The following is a 20146-nucleotide window of genomic DNA, read 5'->3' on the forward strand; positions in this document are numbered from 1 at the left end:
AGGTTAGAAAATGTTTCATAAGCGTAGACTGACCTCCTTCCTCTCTGTTTTCTCCCTCTCTGCCGTCTCCCCCTCCCCACCCCTTTCCCCTTTCTCTTTCTCTTGGTGTCGCTGTCTCCCTCTTACCTAAACACTCAATGCAAAAATACAAAAAAAACAGTATCATATACTTTTATGACAGTGTGCACGGTGTCACCTGGAAAGTCTACTTTTTTGTCATTGCACTGCAGCATATTTCAACTTCTTCTCATTTTTTTTAATCCCTCAACAAAAGTCTCGGCTCTCATTAATATTTCCTGCATTCTGTTTTCTGATAGCTTTGTGCTGCTCCGACAGTAATATTCCTCCCAGTAAACTGACTGGAGGGGAGGCGACTTGAAATGCTCGAATTTATGTGACACTACAGTATGTTCTCGTAAAAGTGTGCACGCCGGCGTGTGCAGGTGTGCACACATGTGTGCGAGAGCCTCTGTCCATGCGTGCAGTTGCCAGCATGCATCTGTGTGTGTGTGTGTGTGTGTGTGTGTGTGTGTGTGTGTGTGTGAGCATGTAATTGCATGCATGTGTCTCCGTGTTTGTCTCCGTCTACCATTTGACTGCCATCTGAATCTGTGGCACGTACAGCAGAGCTACGAAACAGCAGATAGACAGACAGGAGGGAGGCAGGAGGGAGGAGGAAAAAAAAGTGTGTGTGTGTGTGTGTGTGTGTGTGTGGCGGTGGGGGGAGAGAGAGAGAAACAGGAGGGCTGAGGGGGAGAGAAGAAGTAGAGGAGAGAACAAGTGAGGAGGAGGAGGAGGAGGAGGAGAGATGAGGACAGAGAGCAGAGGAAGAGAGACAGAAAGATGTGAGCATGAGAGAGTTAGACAAATAGAGATACAGAAAGAAAGAGAGAGAGAGACAGGCTGAGGGGGGGCATCAGCATACAGAGGCAGTCTGTGGTCTTCCAAGCAGCAGCAGCAGCAGCAGCAGCAGCAGTAAAAATAGGGGAGAGGAAAAACAACGATGGCTTGAAAGATTAAATTCCTGTTGGAATAGGAAGTACAGAGAGAGAGAGAGAGAGAGAGGGAGAGAGGGAAGGGGCAGACACTGAGGGAGGCGATGGGATGGCAGGGTGAAGGTACTGGCTTCTGGCTTCAGTGCACATTGTTTAAAGGAAAGATCCGCCACACAATGCTCATATACTGACACGGTATTGGATGCCTGGGTACAGCTGTCGAAGGGTGGTTTGCAGCACCAGAGATCTCCTGAAATTAAAAAAAAATTACCAACAAAAGAAACGAAAAACACTTGTAGTTAGCGGCAATCATCCCAAAAGGTTCCCACAAGTCAACATTTTGAGATATTTGCATCCAATGCTCCCAATAAATGAGGTTACGTGGATTCTCACCAATGCTGCCGAAGGCCGTTCTTTGCTCCCGTCACATTTTCATCCACTGTTGGTTCTTTTTTCACTCCAATCTAAAGCCCAGCACTACTGGACTCACTCCTGTCAAATTTCTACTTGTTGTTTTTTGGCTACTGTGATCATTTTTTACTCACTGTAGGTTCATTGTTCACTCCAATCTAAAGTCCAAAGAAGACATTGCTTTGCTCTCTCAGCAGTTAGCAGGTTGATGGGATTTTTTTTCTTTTTTGCTCCCGTCACATTTTCGCCCACTGTTGGTTCTTTTTTCACTCCAATCTAAAGCCCAGCACTAGTTTAAAGTCCAGTGAGCACATTACGTTGCTCTCTCCACCCATCGTGTTTTTGGTTTTTCCTTTTTGCTCCTGTCACATTTCTACTTGTTTTTTTTTTTGGCTACTGTGATGATTTTTTACTCACTGTAGGTTCATTGTTCACTCCAATCTGAAGTCCAAAGAAGACATTACTTTGCTCTCTCAGCAGTTAGCAGTTTCATGGGATTTTTTAAAAATTTTTTGCTCCTGTCACATTTTTACTTGTTTTTTGTGGCTGTGATCATTTTTACTCACGGTTGGCACTTTTTTCACTCCAGTCTAAAATCCTATACCTCCATGGAAAAGAGGTGCAGGACCAGAGCCAACCATCACTTCAAAGTCTAAAGAACACATCACTTTGCTCTCTCAGCTCTGAACAGTTTCATAGTGTTTTTTTTTTTTTCTTCTGTCACATTTTTACTCACTGTGGACTCCGTCTTCCTGCAATATTAAGTCCTGCTCCTCTATGGAAACAGCACATCACCAGCTAGAAGTAGCAAGAACTCAGAAATGTCCTATACGCAGTGTGGCTTAATTATAATGCCATAAATCATCACAAAAACAGGTGGAATTTCTTTGATTACTTGTTTCATTAAAATGAAATGGTGTGAAAATGGAACATATTCTTGGTACATCCATCAGTTATCTATACACTGGGATCACAAGTCAGGTCACCAGTCTATCACAGTGCTACACTAACATTCTCACCTACGGACAATTTGGAATAACCTCACTGTGTTTTTGGACTGTGGGAGGAAGCCGGAGACAATCCACGCTGTACAAAGATTCCAGACACCATAACCAAGATGTGAACCGGGGATCTTCTAGCACAAGTCAGCAGTGCTAACCACCGAGCTACTGTGCAGTCCTCATGCAGCTCATCAGTGCTCCTCCTGGCGTCATTTTTTTTAAAACAGTACGCATGTCTTTCAAGCTCTCCGGCGTGTTTTGGTCTTCAGAGGGTTAAATCTGGTTCCTCTAGACCTTCAGCGGACATCAATGTTAACTTTTCATCTGGAATGTTTCTTTGATAGACGGTAGCTGAACTCATCTGGGGTCTGTTCATTGTCTACATGAACAAAAGCAGTGTTTTGACTATTAAACTAGTTAAATCTAATTTGTCAATGTCATCAACTAAACAAATGTAAATACATTTACTTAAGCGTTGAAACGAAGGCCACCCAACGTGCTAACGTGTCTTGAAGACGCGTCACCTTTCACCTGAAGGCTTCTGCAGCTTTATTGAGACAGGAAGCGTCTTCAAGACACTCAAGCAAGTCCAACTGCCTTCGTTTCAGCACTTAGACATACCATGACCCAGATGACTAAGAATCTTCACACGCTGCATTTATTTCTTTTGCGTTGGGGTGTTGTGAGGAGTCCTTGGGTGTATTCAGATTTAACATGGAGTAATTTACTTTTCATTCAACCACCACCTGCGCTGCTTTTGTCGTTGGTATTTTCTCGCCCCAAACGGTCAACGTAGAGACGGTCTGCTATAACTTAACTACCTGAAGAATGTGAGTCTGTGTGGCAGCTCCGACTCTCGTTCTTCCTGTTATTTTCCTCCAATCCCAACTTTTTTCTTCGTGTCTCTCTCTGCTGTACTTGATGTGGTGGAGTGACACAACTCTGGGTGGAGCACATATTTTTTTAAGTTAAAACGTTCATCATCAGGGTGAATTTGCATCTATTCATGTCCACTCATGTTCTTGCGACGACAGTTTATGTTTAATCTCACTGCAGAAGAAAGATTCTGCACAAATGAACCTACTTGTGTGGTTAGATACCATTAGAGGAAAGTGAAAGCCTGATTTTTTATTTTTTTTTAATTGCTAAATTATTAAAGAATTGAAATTATTGTTTTTTTTTCTGCACAAAAATATTCCCTCTGTGATCCATTGTTGAAGATGCACGACGACTGTTTTCTCCAGTGTCTTCTCTCTCTTTATATAAACCTGCAACACGTTTTAAATAAGGCATATCTTGACGGGGACAGACTTGCTTTTTTTTTTGTTCGTATTTTATTACCGCTGCTCCGATGCACAGATTTCATCATGCTCATGCACATTAGCTCAACGTTAAAACAGCAGTTCCCCACCCTGTCTCGGCCCGTCACAGGTCGCTACAAGTTGCTATGAGATCAACTAAAGAGTGACTTTTTTTTTTTCTTAAATCTTTCCAACAATTTAGAGATCTTTAGAGGTACCCAGTAATTTGCAAGAAAAAGAAGATCCGGGTAGAATTACAGAGATCATGAACTTGTGCAGCAAAAAATATGGTTTTTCGTGCTTTTTTATCCCGTCTGCTATCTCCAAAACATTTTTTATTTTTATTTTGTAGGGGTCCTGACCTCCAGTTTGAGATCCACTGAAATATCTACGAACACTTCATTCAGGATTTACTCGCGGTGACACAAAACTGATAAAGATTTTTGGTTGAATTGTTCTGTCAGCAATCTGCTCGCCTCGCTACATAAGTTTTAATGTACTTTCAGCTGGTTTGATGGATAATGATCCCCTCCCAAAAATGGCAACGCCGTTCTCACATCTTCCCTGTAACAATGAGTTCTGGAATTGTGATATTAAACCGATCTCACACAAAGAAAACTTTTTATTTTTGCCGTGTTAATTTGAACTCACAAAGGGAAAGCCTGTTTTTTACAAAAGACTACAGAAGAAGAAGGGGGGGGAGAGAAGGAAGGAAGTGATTGCTAAGTGCTGGAAAGAGTCCCACATCTCTCTTAGAAGCCAATGAGCTCTGATAGAGAAATTCCAACAAACCGACTGATTGGCACCGCAAAGGATGCCATTCAATTAGAAATGAACATGTGAATGGAATGCTTCTGAGAGGGATCTGGAGTGATGAAAAATACAGGTTTGGTATGATTGAGCTCAAACCTGTTTGGGGGATTGCACATGTGCGTGCATGTGTGTGTGTGTGTGTGTGAGTGTGTGTGCACTCTCCCTGATAGGATAGGGGCTTCGTTAGGGTAATTACAGCTTTGCTATGTAAATAAGCCTGTCATAGAGGAGAGAGACACACCCACCTCTTTTTCAGACCCAATTAACCTAACTCCCCTGGAATTTACATACCTAACAATCTGCAGCACACACACAGACACGTATGTACACACACACACACAGACAAAATCCAACATTTACCGCATGCACACGTGTATGCACTGTCGTTAAAGCGCAAACACTGACGATTTATCAATGAATTCTTACGTGCACCAAACTTTTCCATTCCAGTCAGAGCTGAGACGCCAGGCAGCGCAGTGTGTGTGTGTGTGTGTTTGTAAACTTGAGAGCATTTTGTGTGTATTTATTCGATCCTGGTTGAGGCGGTAGACTACAGCTAGCCAGGTGATATCTGTATGCATAAGGCATCACCCCGGGCTAACTGGCTGCTGGAGCTGTGGTGAGCAGCATCTATCATCTCAGGCCGCTGATGAATGTCTGTCCTGAATGGCTCTGTGGCGTAGTGAGGAGAGCAGAGAGGGAGAGAGAGAGAGAGAGCACGAAATGAGTCATGGTGGAAGGAGAAAGGAGGAGAAGGAGGGAGGAGGGAGGGAGGAAGACAAGGTGGAAAGATGAGGGAGAAGGGCAGAGGGGGGGAGGACGAGAGCGAAGAGAGAGAGAGAAAAAAAAGAGAGGAGAGGGGAGTGATGAAGAATGCAGAAGATAACGAGAGGAGAGGAGGGCTGAGAGAAGAATGCATTCAACGAGAGCACAGAGGGATGGAGATGCAGGGGGAAGGCGCAGAAGAAGGCGAGAAGAAGCAGGAGAAGGAGAGGAAAGGAGGGTGGAGAGGCATGAGCTGAAATGGAGGAAGGAACAGGAAGGGGGGAGGAGAAAAGCGAGAGAGAGAGAGAGAGATGAAGGATGTGGGTGCAGGAGGAAGAACGGAGGGAGATAGTGGCGAGAAGGCATTAAAGTGGGTCAGAGGAGAGGACGTGGAAGAGGAGGAAGAAGGGAGGGAGAGAGAGAGAGATAGCGGTGGGAGAAGCAGGAGAAGGGATGGAGATAGGATGGGATGGGATGGAGGGAAGATAACAGGGAGTTTGGAGCCTTGTCTCGTGCTGAAAAGCCAATAATAAACCAAACAAAACTTGAGGTTTGTTGTTGTTCAGGGTAAACTATTGTAAATCCAAAACAAAACTTGATGTTAAACCATTTGACAATGAAAAGTTGTGAGCGGCAACATTCAGATTGAAAAGAAATGGAACACTTATGGTGCGTTTCTGCAATATATTACTGATATAATTAAAATAAGAATTGTTATAAGTCTTTTTTTGACCAAATCAGCTTCACCTCATTCAGTATTATTGAAAAGAAAAAATGAAATGACGACATGTTCGGAAGCATCAGTTATACTAATGGCTAAATTCTCCTTCATCTATCGTGATTCTGTGCATCTACAAGAACGCAGGAGGAGTTTGGTGTGAAGATAGATGGACAGCATGTGGACAAAACGCCACCAACCTTATCTGCATGTTGATAAAATAGAGGAAACAGAGAGAAAGAGAGAGTACACAATGATGCCGCCTGTGTTTATTCTGTGCAAAAGAGGAAGAGCCAGTGTTCCCGGGGATCATTGGGTTCTTGGATCAATACTGGTGCTATGATGAGACAGTGATAGAGTTTGTGGTCTAGAGCTTAAAAGATACCTACACCATCACTTTCTCTCCTTCTCTCACAGAGGATGTGCACAGTATGCTGGCAAAAAATTTGAAAATGCACCTTGTTCTTACTGTTTTGGCTCTCCATCCACACAGTGCAGGATTTTTATTTTTTGTAAAGTGGTCTCCATGATAAATCTGAAAATGGCAGCCTCTCTTGTATTGTGGATGGGGGTGGGGAGACCTTTTGGGAAACATATTTGCACCGATATCGGCCTGTCACAGACGTATCGGTATCAGCGTGTATGTTGTTCAACCTGTGCCGATTTGGAAATTTATTTTAGATCTATGAATGGCATCATCACACAGTGTGTCTAGCAGAGCAGCTCTGACTCCATTGTTTACAATAATCTCAGAACAGTGTGCAGCACATGTAGCAGAGTCTGCGTTGTAGCTGAGCAGATGAAATACATCATTGGAAGCCCGGTTGTGTTGGACCTCTGTGAGTCACGTTAGAGCGTCAGAACACGTTGAATTCTGAGCTAAGTGTGCCGAACTATTCATGATTTATTGTTTGCAGTACATGTAGCAGAGCATGCTTCATAGCTGAGCGGACAGTGTTGATAGATAGATAGATAGATAGATAGATAGATAGATAGATAGATAGATAGATAGATAGATAGATAGATAGATAGATAGATAGATAGATNGATAGATAGATGGATAGATAGATAGATAGATAGATAGATAGATAGATAGATAGATAGATAGATAGATAGATAGATAGATGGATAGATATTAGTTGATTACATTTAGTTACATTAAAGAATTACTGTTCATTAACTTTGAAACAATGTGTTTCACAGACAACTTATCAGCCTGAGACACTGCATGACTCCGCACCACTGTCTGATGAACCGCGATGCTTGCTCTGCTACATGTGCTGCAGACAGCGATCAGAGCATTGGAGCAACACAGGAGTTAGAGACACTGCTGCACAAGCTAAACTGAATCCGTTTATTGCGACCAGAGTCTTAAACACATGAGAATATGAACAAATTAAGATTAATTATTAAAGAAATAACAATACACAGCTAGCCTAGGGTGGTTATTTAATGTGCATTGTATGTGTCTGTATGTGATTCTACAAGTACTTCTAAATGCTATAACTGAAGCATAGAAATTCTTGCTCTGTCTTGCCTGCGTTTAAGTACAAATCAGCTTTAACACACTGCTAACGTATACTCAGTATGACTTGTAAAATCCCATTACTCTTATGTCTGTTGCATCATTCAGTGCGTCCACGCTGCTGTATGTTACATGCACTACTTCACCGAGGACATTTCTGTTTTTTTTTTTTTTTTGGTTTTTCACAAAAACGATGCTGCTCACTCCTGTTCTCTGTCTGTTTTCCCACTCTCTTATCCTTCTATTCTTTTTACAATATGTCTGCTCATCGTGAGCCATTTGTATTCTCATGTAAAGAAAAAAACACAGGCCCAGCACACATACAGAAATGTATTTTCTGTCTCTCTTCCCTCTTTTTTCTCTCACGCACACAGAAATACATGCGCTCGTCTCCACACATACACACACCGGCATGCACACAAACAGACACGCACACAGACAGTCAGCTGTGCCCTTCCCACAGCTAGTAGCACGAAAACAGAACACACTGCCTGCCCCTGCCTCACACACACACACACACACACACACACACACATGTGCGCACACAAACTCTGCAACGGCCCTCTACACACTCTTAAAGGGACATGACACAAACTTATACTTGGCTTTCCGACGCCAGCCATCGTACCTGAACGTTAAATGAGTGAAAGCTGCATCATCCTTCATTGTCATAATGACGTATTGTTGTGATTTCAGAAGACTGTGAGTCCGGCAACGTGAGACTAGCAAAGTGTTTGACAGGTAAACCAGAGTGTCATTTGTAGGAAATGTTTGGGAGACATTAAATATTAAAACATTCTGTTTTTATCCCTGAAGTAACAGAACAAGAACATGCAATACGCCTGTGATTGTGTTCAATCCATAGTCTACTAACAGAAACTAATGGAAACCGTTAGTAGAAGATATCGGAATGTTGAAATGTTTATAGTTCAATGGTCCCGCCTTGAAATTAAGACAATGAACGCGGCTGTAATGTGTAAGAGCAGAAACCTTTTCAGTCACAAAGGAAAAACCGGATATGGCACCCTAACAAAACAAAGAAAATAGTCGAATGAGTGAATAAGTGATGATCAAAACTGAACAAAGTGGGGTCGCCTTGTCTCCGAATTGCTCTGTTCGTCTGTATTTGTCTTCTAGAAATCCTAAAACTTCTTCTCCGTCTTCCAGAACACCTAAAATAGCCATATTCTTTCAGTGGGGGGTGTGACCCGATAGCTGAGTGGTTAGGCTGCATACCACATGGGCGCGAATGCCATCAAGCAGTGAGACCCCAGCTCCATTACCAGCTGGCTGGACCCTCACTGCTTGTCACTCCCCTCCATGTTCTCTTAGCCACATTTCCTAAATCAAGGAAAATCTTTTTTTTTTAAATTGTTTTTTAAAAAAAGACACAGTTTTGACCCCAGACCAAATTTTGATAAACAAAGAGTATAATCTTTAATTAGTTGTGGGCCTGCTGCACTTTTGTTAGGCCCCTTGGGGGTCTTTGAACCCTAGTATGGGAACCAATGGCCTAGAATTACATGAAAAACTAAAGAAATAAACCCACTTATGGACTCCTATTTGCAGTTATATAATCAGGTAAAGTAATGACACCAATCAGGGTACTGCACAGACTTTCTGAGATGCAAAAATAGGAAGATGCGAGTTTTCCTGAGTGTCAGGATCGGAGTTTTATAAATGTGTTTGTTTATTTATGTTCTAACAAAAGAATCATTAAAAAAATAAAATAATATGGTCCCTGATCCATTCATCTATCACTCCGATCATGCATTAGAGCCTACAAAAATAGCATGATATTGGTGATCAAAAAGTGTTTTGGCAGTAGATCTGCTTGACAGTAATACTTACATAAGATTGTAGCTCTGTAAATCATCATAAATAAGAATTCCAAGACACAATCTCCAGTCTAGCTATCTGGCACTCACTGTGCATCATTGGCTGAGCATTGACAGGAAGTGGGATGACCTTCCTTTACCTAGACCACAGTGGTTCACATTATATATTCATTTTTACTTTGAAATACCATTAAACATAAGGTTAAAACATAGACATTTTTAGTCAGACACATATTTACATATCATTTTTTCTAAATTGCTATAGCTGTTAGGCCTGGCCATCCAAGGCTGCAGCTCTGGATCTCAATTTTGAATTTTTTGGTTACAGAAATAAGAATAATGCATTAATCCGTCACTATGATCATGCATTAGAGCCAACAAAAATAGCACAATCTTGCTAGTGAATTAAAAAAAGCAAGTACCCCATATTTGTGGTCCTCTGTGAAGGGTTAAGCATGTGTAGCTGTAAGACAGGTATTTGGCCTGCACATGGGGGCACTTTAGAGGTACATGAACCAACAAGGGTGGGCATTTGGACCAATCAAGCACACATCTGGTGTTGCATTTTGGGCAAAAAAAAATGAAACACTGAATCATAGCAGTTGGACAAATACATACATAGCATTGCTTAAAAACAGGAATAGGTCAAGCCTGGGTGTCCGAGGCTACAGCCGTAGATCTGAATGTTTGATTAGTATTTTTTTTATCATAAAAATAAGAATAATGCATTCATATGTCACTCCAATCATGCTTTATATTGTTTAAAAACATGCACGTAGCCTATGTGTTGGGTCTTCTGTGTGCCAATTAAGCAGTAGATCTATTTGACGCTCCTTGGCACTAATACTTACAGACGAGCTATTACCTACCTTATCTTATCCTAACTTATCTGTAGATCATTATAAATGTGACTAATTCCAAGGCACACAGTCTAGCTAGTCTGCACTCACCGTGATATAAATGTGGATCATGGGCTGAACATAGAAAGAAAGTGGGAAGACCTTACTTTGCCTAGACCACAGTGGCTCACGTTTTCTATTCGTTTTACTCTCCAGTCCTCGAGGGCCGCAATCCTGCATGTTCTAGATGTTTCCTTCTTCCAACACACCTGATTCACATGATCAGGCTTCTGCAGAGCTTGAGGATGAGCTGATCATTTGAATCAGGTGTGTTGGAAGAGGGAAACAGCTAAAACATGCAGGATTGTGGCCCTCGAGGACCGGAGTTCTACACCCCTGCGTTGCATTCTAACATGTTACTGCAGGACAGGTATTTCAGCTGACCATGGGGGGCACTTTAGAGGTACATGAGCCAACAAGGGTGGGCATCTAAACCAATCAGGTGCACATTTGGTGTTGAAGTTGGGCAAAAAAGTGAAACATTAAATCCTACATGTCATTGTTAAAAAAATAACAACAGCAGTTAGGTCCGGGTGTCTGAGACTACAGCCTCAGTTTTTATTCATAGTTGTTTTTAATTAAATTGCAAACATAATAATGAATTAATATGTTGTGCCGATCATGCATTGGAGCCCACAGAAATAGCATGATGTTGTTAATGTTGCATTCTGGCTGCAGGACAGGTATTTGGACCGAACACGGGGGGCACGTTAGTGGCACATTAACCAACAAGGGTGAGCAATTGCACCAGTAAAGCGCACATCTGGTGTTATGTTTGGGCAAGAAATGAAACACTGAGTCACATGGAGTGGACACATATATCCATATTTAAGATTCAAAGGCTTTATTGTCATATAACAAGTTCAATGCGTTGAAGTTCTTGGTAACAAATAGGAACATTGGTGCTGCAAAGTGAAAAACTGTATCAAGAAAGCTTATGCAATATTTACGGTGCATAAATTTAAAACATGCTCATACAAACTGATTATTCTACAAAACAAAAAATAGTGATATTTTTAAGACTGGGTGTTGTACATGAGCACAGATCCAACGTAAGGCCTGAACTTGAAGGCCTCGCAAAGAAAACTTGAACTTGAGCGAAGTCGACACAAACTGAGACACTGTGGCTTTAAGAAGCCCCCACCGTCTCACAACAGGGGGGGCGTGAGCTGAATCCAGGAACAGCGATTGAAAAAAAAAAAAACGCTCCACCAGCGGACTGTTTCAAGTTCCCCCCCCGGCTGAAACCCTGCCTGATTTGTGGGCAATGTTGGGGATGTAGAAAAAAAAAAGGAAACCGGAGCAAAGAGAGCGCAAGGGAGAGATAGGGAGACAACACTAACTGGGTAGCTATGGAGATAGTAGGTTTTCCTGGTAGCTTTCTTTGACAGGTGTCGAGTGGGATAAAATAAAGTGTCAGAACAGCTTCCAAGATGTACGGCAAAGGTAAAGGAGCTGTGGTCCCCTCCGATAGCCAAGCGAGAGAAAAGTAAGTACATTATTGCACTGTCACAACACAAATCCAGCAAAGAGGAGTGTGCTAGCTGGCTAAACTTGCTAACTGATGTGGAGCACTTGAGCCACTTCGGGGGTCCGTGTTCGTCTGAAAAAGCGACAAAAAAAAAGTGATGCCGTGGTAGTTTGTTCGTTTTTACTTTCATTGTGTACATATGTGTGCCTCTTCCTTTCTTCTCTTGCATCCTCCAACTACAGGCATGGCTGCTAAGTTAGCCCCCCGAGCTACTAGCTGCACTGCCAGTTTCACTCTTTTCTGATGCAAAAAAAAAAAAAGAAAGAGAGAGAAGACAAGAGAGTAAAGCGACTAAAGTTGTACCACTTCCACAGGCGGGAGTGTTTTGCACGTGTTTCCAGTAATAATGCATTAAATGTGCACTAGGCTCATTTGTGTTTTGTGTGTGTATATATATATAAATGTGTGTGAGAGAGGGAGAGGGGAGCATTGATGGGGATCCCACTTCAGCTCCCATCTCGGAACAATGCATTTGGAAGTGACGCCGTGCATTGTAAGCTAGCTCGGCTTTTGTGTCGCCCCGCTGAAGCAGCAGGTAAAAATAGAATACAGCTGTTTGGGGGGCTTTGTCACAGAATAGCACAGGAACGTGTTCTAGTTATTGTTCCACACCGAGACGAGCTCACAAATGTATCCGTGCTGCTGCCGCCGCTTCGGGCAGCAGCGGAGAGGAGCCGCCGCCGCCGCCGCCGCCGTGTTGCAGCTGTAACTTTTGTGGCCCGTACAGATTTTCTACCCCGAGTTGTGCGACTCACTTGTGGGGGTTCAACTGCCCCGCACCGCTCCCCAGTGCTGGCTCCGGAGATGGGCTTTGTAGAGGCTGGTTTGGTCCGGAAACTTAGACGGTGTTAGCTTGGGGAGCTGTAGCCCTCCAGTCCCTTTGTCTGCATGCCTCTGTCTCGATGCCTGTTGTTCGCTGAGGAGAGACGTGCCGCACGGTTACCAACACTTCAACAAGCCGCACAGCTTTCACACCAACCTTAAATATTAATTGCTGTGCTTTAGAGAAGCCACTATCTTCAGTGAACTTCCTTTTGCTGATGGTCATTTAAACCCTTTAATTTTAAGTTTGCTGGATGTGATAGTTTTGTGTTGCACAACAACCCCAGAGGTACAGAAGAAGTCACACAGGTTGTGTCCTCCTTCCTCACAACAGTTGGATCAGCTGCCCGCTTGGATCAGGCAGCCGGTTAGTGAAGTGGGACACAGTTGTCAGGCTCATGTGAATGTTTGCATGAAGATCAGCACCTCAGCAGCGTCCCTTTGTGAGCCCCGTATTCTTTCTCTCCTAATGTCTTCTCTTCATCTGCCTCCTAACTCTCACTTCCCATCCACTGCTGCTCCTCAAAGTCCTCATCCCTCACTTCGGTGTTGAATTATTGAGACAGACTGAAGCAGCTGCTCTCAGCTTTGCGTCAGAGTTGAGAGAGACAGAAGGGAAAGAAAGAGACTGAAGAGAGGGAGATATGGTGGGCAGACTCATCCATGTTTAAAGAGGGGGTTTTGTCGGGAGCCTCGGGCAGGATGTCAGGTGTGCCGATGGTGCACGTTGGGGAGACTTCTCGCTCGGTGCAAGTATATGCTAACCGATGTCCTACCTCGGAACGTGGAAGGGAACGGCGGGTGGGGAGGTCAGGGGTCACCTCACGTGGTGTGATGGAGGAATAATGTTTTGTTTAAGCATGAAAGAGAGTCGGGAATGTGCAGAAATCCTAAGAAAGTGGCGTGCAATTCAAGTTATGTGGAGTAAAAGTTCGGTGTCACCCCTAAAAACTGTGCGTTAAAGGTTCTCGGTGCTATCGTTCCTTCCCTGCTGAATAGAGTTTCTCATAACTGTCTAGAGCGACCACCACTGTCCTCTTTTCCCTTCTCCGTCACAACTTGACTGCTCCTCTGATCCCCCCTGTACCATCTACTGTTCCTCCCTTTAGTCAAAACTAGGTACATCCCCTCATAAGTTTCAGTCAAAGTGAATCTCTCTCCTCTCCCTGTGCTCCACCGTCCTACAGTGGCTCCACTCCTCAAACTTCTCTTCGTTTTCTATGAGCTAGCTTCAGAGCTTTAATAATGCAGTAGGCCAGGTGCACGCACAAGCCGCCCCGTTTGCAACCCACACAAAAACACACACACACACACGCACCACACATAAAAATTTCATTGAAAACCTCTTGGGGGGCATCTGCAGTGTGATCCTCCTGTCCCGTGACATAAGAAAAAGTCCTTAACTATTTCCTACTGCTAGTCAAACTCCTGTGTAAGGATGTACGTGTATTGAGCAAGCCCGTAAGCCTGCAGTGCACAGGGAGATGCAAACAGTATCAATATTTGAAGCACTCGCTGTATCCTAAAGCTTCCTGTGAGCCTTCGCCAGGCATTTCAAAATTCTCCAAATCAGTTCAGATCTAAGGAATCTTTAGGCGTTTAAGTGCAAAATGCTCCATCATGTGTAGTGTATGTGTGCGAGCTTGTGTGTGTGGCCCAATACTAGACTGACCTGCAAGTGGCAGTGACTTACACTCTACACCAGCGGTCACAGAGAGCTTTGTGACCTACAAATTGCCAGGAGCCTCAGAAAGTGGTCAGATTCCCCTGGCTAAAGTGGTCAAGTGTTTGTGTGTGCGTGTGTCTAAGCAGAAGCGCAGTCTTTAGCCTCTTAAAGCATCAGCCATTTGTACAACAACCAATCTGTCCCACTCTCTGTGTTGAAATAATTAAGTGGATGCAGATAGGATGCATTCTGCGCTGTTGTGTATGTTATTGTTGTGCAGAATGTGATGAATCAGTGTAATCTACTGTGGAAAGTTGAGAATTCAAGGCCGCTTCTGCTTTATTTCTTTATTGTTCATCTGCATGTTTGTGTATGTTTTCTTATCTTGGTGACTATCTGCAAGTGGGAAACACCCTCAGCTATTTATTACCTCCTGAGCAGGATGACCTGCTTTACATGTACAGAGACACATATTGAAACTATTATCCTTTTTTATACAAGAAGCACAGATATGCATGTTCAATGTGGTTTAACACAGTTCTAAGGAAAGACTGATGTCACATGTTAATATGTGGTCATTATCATCCACTGAGACTCATGTCTGCAACTGTGGTTTGATGCTTGTTACAGATAAACTGTAGGAACACCAAGAATTATATTACTCGAGCGCTGAGCAAAGTTTCTGTTCTCTCTGGATGCTCGGTTTCGCTCTTGCACTCTGAGTGTTTTTTAGACAAGTCGGGGAGTCATTAAATGTTCTTCAAAAGTCAATAACTTTAATTGCCCATAGCGTAGCACAAAAGCTTGTTCAACAAAGCAGGATCCAACCTACGTACAGCTCAGGTTAGAAGCTTGGCAGGTCTGGTGCCTCGTGTTGACCCATTCAACCACTGTGGCAGTCTCTCAGTGTGCACCGTACAGTTTCATCGAGTTGAGCTATTTCAGTGCCGATGGTGAATGGGATGTTGTGAGCAGTCTTGAAAGTATGCAAGGTTGTCGTGAGAGTGTATTGTCTGGGGCTATTGATGTATATGAATTGTTAGCATTGTCTTTCATTCTTGTAACATGTCTAAAATGCTGTATTATATTAGTGTCTGTTCATTAGTATGTGAAGTGCACCTTTTCATGCCTATGAAAGCACTCTGAATAGCAAGCGCAACCGATCACGTGTGACACTTGAATTAGAACTTTGTTGCTTTCTGCATATCTTAGAAACACATGGGTTGTGTGTCATCTTTAATTCTTAAGAAACACACATTAAAGTCTGCTCGCTAGCCTTGAAAACGTCCCCTGTCTGTGTTGTTTCCATGTGAAGGACAAGGTATTATCATGTAGGGACCATCGGCTCCATACTACGGTTACCGTCTATTTGCCTATTCATATCTGTTACAGACTACATTTGCATACTAACAATGCATATTTTAAACATTTGCATACCATTAGTAGTAAGAACAGGTCAGGCAAAGATCATATCTTTATCGTATCACACTGTAGCAGTTGTTGTCATTTCTCTTCCCTCATAGCAGAAATAGTGCTAAACATGAAAGCATTTTCGCCTTCCCCCCTCACAGAAAAGTGCATTGCTTTGCTATCCCCCATGTGGACATTTCTATTAGGTACACCTATTTATTTGTGGGTATTTTTGCAGTGACACACATCAGTGTCAGCTATTAACTAAATATAGGAACACTGTATATCATAGCATCTGTAGCCGAAGCTAATTTGAAAACGTGTCCCCGAACAGGGACATAATATATCTAGGCATGCTTCACAAACTTGCATTTAATGGTTCTAGTTGTGGTTAGTACAGGTGGGTGAAAAAGAGAGACTCACATAGCAGTTTCTATCAGCTTTGAGATTCTCAGTTTTACTCACAAATATCAAAATAAATTGTTAATGTTTTTACGTGGAAATGAAAAAGGCAGAAGTGAAAATACAAAGGCAGCACCTGGATAGTGTCCCACATGCACACACTGGAGTTATCTTGTAGTTCATCTTCAAAAGCAAGGCAAGCGTTTAAGGCAGATTTTGGGTTTAATGACTTCTCACCTGTACTAGCGATGCAGCAGAGAGGCTGTTCTTTAAAGCTGGAGACAAAACATTACCACAAACACAATGTAGGACACTCCTTCTGACTTGAACTGTGGCAAGAATTGCACTCAAATGAAAATCAAATTGTAGGATTGCAAGATTTTCCTAATCTCTTACTAGTATGTCAATCTGCTCGATAAATTGAATGTTGAATAAAGAATGAAAACAGTTAAAGATGCCCCTCATAATGTTTGAGAGCACAAGGTGACACCATCAAATGTCATCGTTAGTCCCAGTATATATATATTCAGTTTGCTATGACTAAGAGGTGCAGCAAAATCTAACATTTGAGACTTGAAATTATGTCACATTTGGCATATCTGCTTGAAAAAAATATCTTTCAACTTTTAATTGATGATTGAAATAGTGTCAGATTAATTTTCCTTTCAGCAGATGCCCCCCAGGGTTCCACCTGGTTTATAAGCACTTCAGATGCGTGGTGATGCAGGAACATGTAGATAAATTCAGCTTTTACAAACTGAGTGCAGTTATTAAACTGAATTCTAGCTTCACATCCAGTTTGTTGTCATGTTCCTAAATATCATCTTAAGTGGCGTTAATGCACAAAACGTATTTAAATAGATTGTTAATTTCATTTCACCATTCGGTAGCAGTGGAAAGGAAGATATGGTTGGAGAAGAGCCGTCAGTGATTAAAAACAAAGTGCACAACAGCCTGATTATCTCAAAACCATGTTTCATTGATCAGTTCATTGACTAATGATGGGGACTATGACACTGAGCTACTGTCCTTCTCATTAGGACCTTATTGGCCTGTCAGAGGACCGTCTGCTCTGGGCACACAGGGCACTGTCATATCCACGCTGCCGGTCGATTGATGGTCCATTAACAGCCTATTAAACATGACTAAGTGAAGGAGTTAGGAGTACAATGTTGGGCCAATGGGGGTTTCCCACTCCACAGCATGGTTCTTCTGTCTGTTAATAGACCCTGGTGGATTGCCATTTTCAAGTGTTGCTGGCCTGTTATAATAGCAGCGATTTAAAAAAAAAAAAAAAAGTCTGACGAGAGCTTTTTTTTTTTGGAGGGAATGCCTGTCGTACGCAGCTATTTCTGTTAGTATGTGGTGCTTTCAGTCAGATCACATTTTTTTTCATGCAGTTTGAGTGTTTTTGTGACTCCTTTGTGATTAGAGGACTTTGGAGGATTAGGCTTGATAAGATGCACAGAAGCAGTAGTGGAAATACAATACAGGCCACCTGCAACCCTGGAAACTTTAAGTGGGATTTATGGTCTATCCAAACAGAGCTAGTGTGAAGCTTCACCTGCATTTCAGCAACAGGAACCTTGAGCCAGTTGTAGTTTCTGTTTCATGGTTTCTGCCCCCAACAATCTCCTGAGAGGGAGCTTTACAGCCAGCCAGGAACTATCAAAGTGAAGGTAACATTACTGAATAACTGCATTTCCCCCATAAGTCTCCAGAACTTTTATTTCCAAGAACAGATGTCCTTTGTTACCTGTATTTTTCACCGCACTGGCCCACAACGATTGAGCGAATTAGTCAGCTCATATTTCAAAAAGTGACGGTGGTTTTACCGTGTTATTTTTACACACAACAAAACATCTGGATTAACTGTTGGTCCATTCCTCTGATGCGCCGTGTTGTTGTTAAAAATAGCTGTAAAATGCTTTAGAAAACGCAGGCACACGCCACCATTCAACAATGTTTGGTTCCACAGAGTCCCACCCTAAACATTCTTGTACCTGAATGGTTGCAGCATTGGTTCCTGCTAGTCTTAATATTACGAACAGGAATGAGCGGTTTTTTAAGATGATTAAGTGACTGTTAGGCAGCCAACTTTTCAATTCATTGAGAAAACAAGTCAACAAGCGAAAAAAACAAAACTTAAACTTGACTTGTGTTAGTAAGTTATGTACTGCTGCAGAAACTCGGGGCAGACATGAGGTCCCACAAACGTTTATAACTTTCAGCTACAGTGTCGAATCCATTGGACTTGCCAGGTGACATAATACCTTTGTGACAGTTTCGACTGGAACGGCTGTTTAGAAAAAAGGAGAAAACCAACTTATTTGTTGTTGTTTGTGTTAGCCTATATGCCGAGTTTTATGCTGCTGATGGTGATGTTTGAAAGGGAAAGTCTGCGACTCAAAGAGGACATCAAGACAGCAGCACCTGTTGTTATTATCCTCTGTGGTTTTAACCAGTCAGCCTCAAGGCCTGCCTACAAGGTTTTAGGGCTGCTCCTGCTAAAAAGTTCCTGCAGTTGGAAAAGGGAAAGAGGTGCAGGTGGCAGTATAACAGCCTACGAGTTCCTGCAGCAGCTTATGGATTTGTCCTCCCAACTTTGGAGGTGGGCATGTTGCCTTTTTTATATTTGGCAGCAGAGCACTAGGACTCCACAAATATCACCAAAATGGTAATCACAATTATTTTGATGAGTATTAAGATATGATTATTTATGATGATTATTTTTTAGGGACAGACTATTTTTACTGCACTTTTACAATCAAGTGAACAGAGCTGTGTTTTCACTTCCATGTTGTGCTAATAGACTAATCCTTGCATCAAAATGAGACTTCAAATAAGCCGAAGTTTAGTGAATCTCCTACAAGCAAAAATATAAATGAAACTGTAGCCAAAACACTGCACACGCTCAACATCTGCTTATCAACGGACAATGTTCCCTAAACGATTCACATGCAGCGTACGTTGGACCCAGGCCAGTCGGTTGTGCACGGTGAAGCCGCTAGTCTCCTCTCAGACTAAAAATTACTTGTGAAATAAGGCTTTTGAATGTCAGAACTACCCGCGTTGAATGAAGTTATCTACATGGACTGTTTTTGTGTGAATGGGAAACTCATTTTAAATGTCAGTGTCACAGTTCATTTGGTTGTGGGAAGCCAAAACCAGACGGAGCGCTACGTATCACACACCACCAAACAACTGTTGGTGTTTCAAGTAAAAACTACGAAGCTGCTTTTTTCTGTGTTAAACGTATACATTATGTGACAATGCATAATATTTGTGGTAATAACGTGATGTGGTTAAACATAATCTTACATTACATTGATCTTAAATACGTTCTTTTCCTTTACTTTCAGGTTAGCGTTATATGTGTACGAGTACCTGCTACATGTGGGAGCACAGAAGTCAGCACAGACCTTCCTGTCTGAGGTAAGATGGCTTCTATAACTCAAAGTAGTTTAGAAGGTACTGAGCTCAGACTGACAGCTTACAGACCCCTTCATTCTTTATGTGAAAATCGCCTGCGTGTTTTAACTTCAAGTAGCTCCATGTTACCTGAGACACGGGCCTTGATTACTTATGAATGCAAAACAACTTTGTTGATTACTAAGCTTTACATAATATAGCTCTACGATAGCACATGTTTACCGCAACTTGTACCTTCTCAGACATACATTGTCAGTGCAAACATGCTAAACATGATTACAGAGTGCAAGGTGTTGCGTAAATTTTTTATAAGGAATCCTATAAAGTTACACCAGATCACGCTCACTGTCCACCATGGTGAATGTTAGGAGAAGTGGCGAAGTAAAGCCAACTGATGTCATTGTTTGTGGACGTTGTGTTGTTTGTATGAAAACAACTAAACAGTGAACGAGTTAATCAGTGTGCTTCTCATTAAAAAGAGCAACAAGACAAGGCCTAATAGGAGGAAGAGAATAGGGAAGATGGAGATCGACAGAGCTAGAAAGATGCCTATCTTCACGTTCGAGGCCATTGACAGTTTAGGACTGACTGATTATATGTTCTTAACCCCTGGACCC

General features: G+C 42.4%; 1 protein-coding gene across 1 annotated transcript in view; it reads left to right on the top strand.

Annotated features, from left to right (window-relative positions):
* Window positions 1-11525: 11525 nt before the first annotated feature.
* The window catches only part of LOC103364672 (single-stranded DNA-binding protein 3), a 40771-nt gene continuing 32150 nt past the window's right edge, over window positions 11526-20146 (top strand). Inside the window, exons 1-2 of the mRNA XM_008291869.1 lie at window positions 11526-11755; window positions 19460-19542. Coding sequence (XP_008290091.1) covers window positions 11700-11755; window positions 19460-19542 — 139 coding nt within the window. The 5' untranslated portion in view covers window positions 11526-11699. The remainder of the gene's footprint in view (window positions 11756-19459; window positions 19543-20146) is intronic.

This window comes from Stegastes partitus, unplaced genomic scaffold (genome assembly GCF_000690725.1).
Source record: "Stegastes partitus isolate 25-593 unplaced genomic scaffold, Stegastes_partitus-1.0.2 Scaffold766, whole genome shotgun sequence".
NCBI classification, from domain to species: domain Eukaryota; kingdom Metazoa; phylum Chordata; class Actinopteri; family Pomacentridae; genus Stegastes; species Stegastes partitus.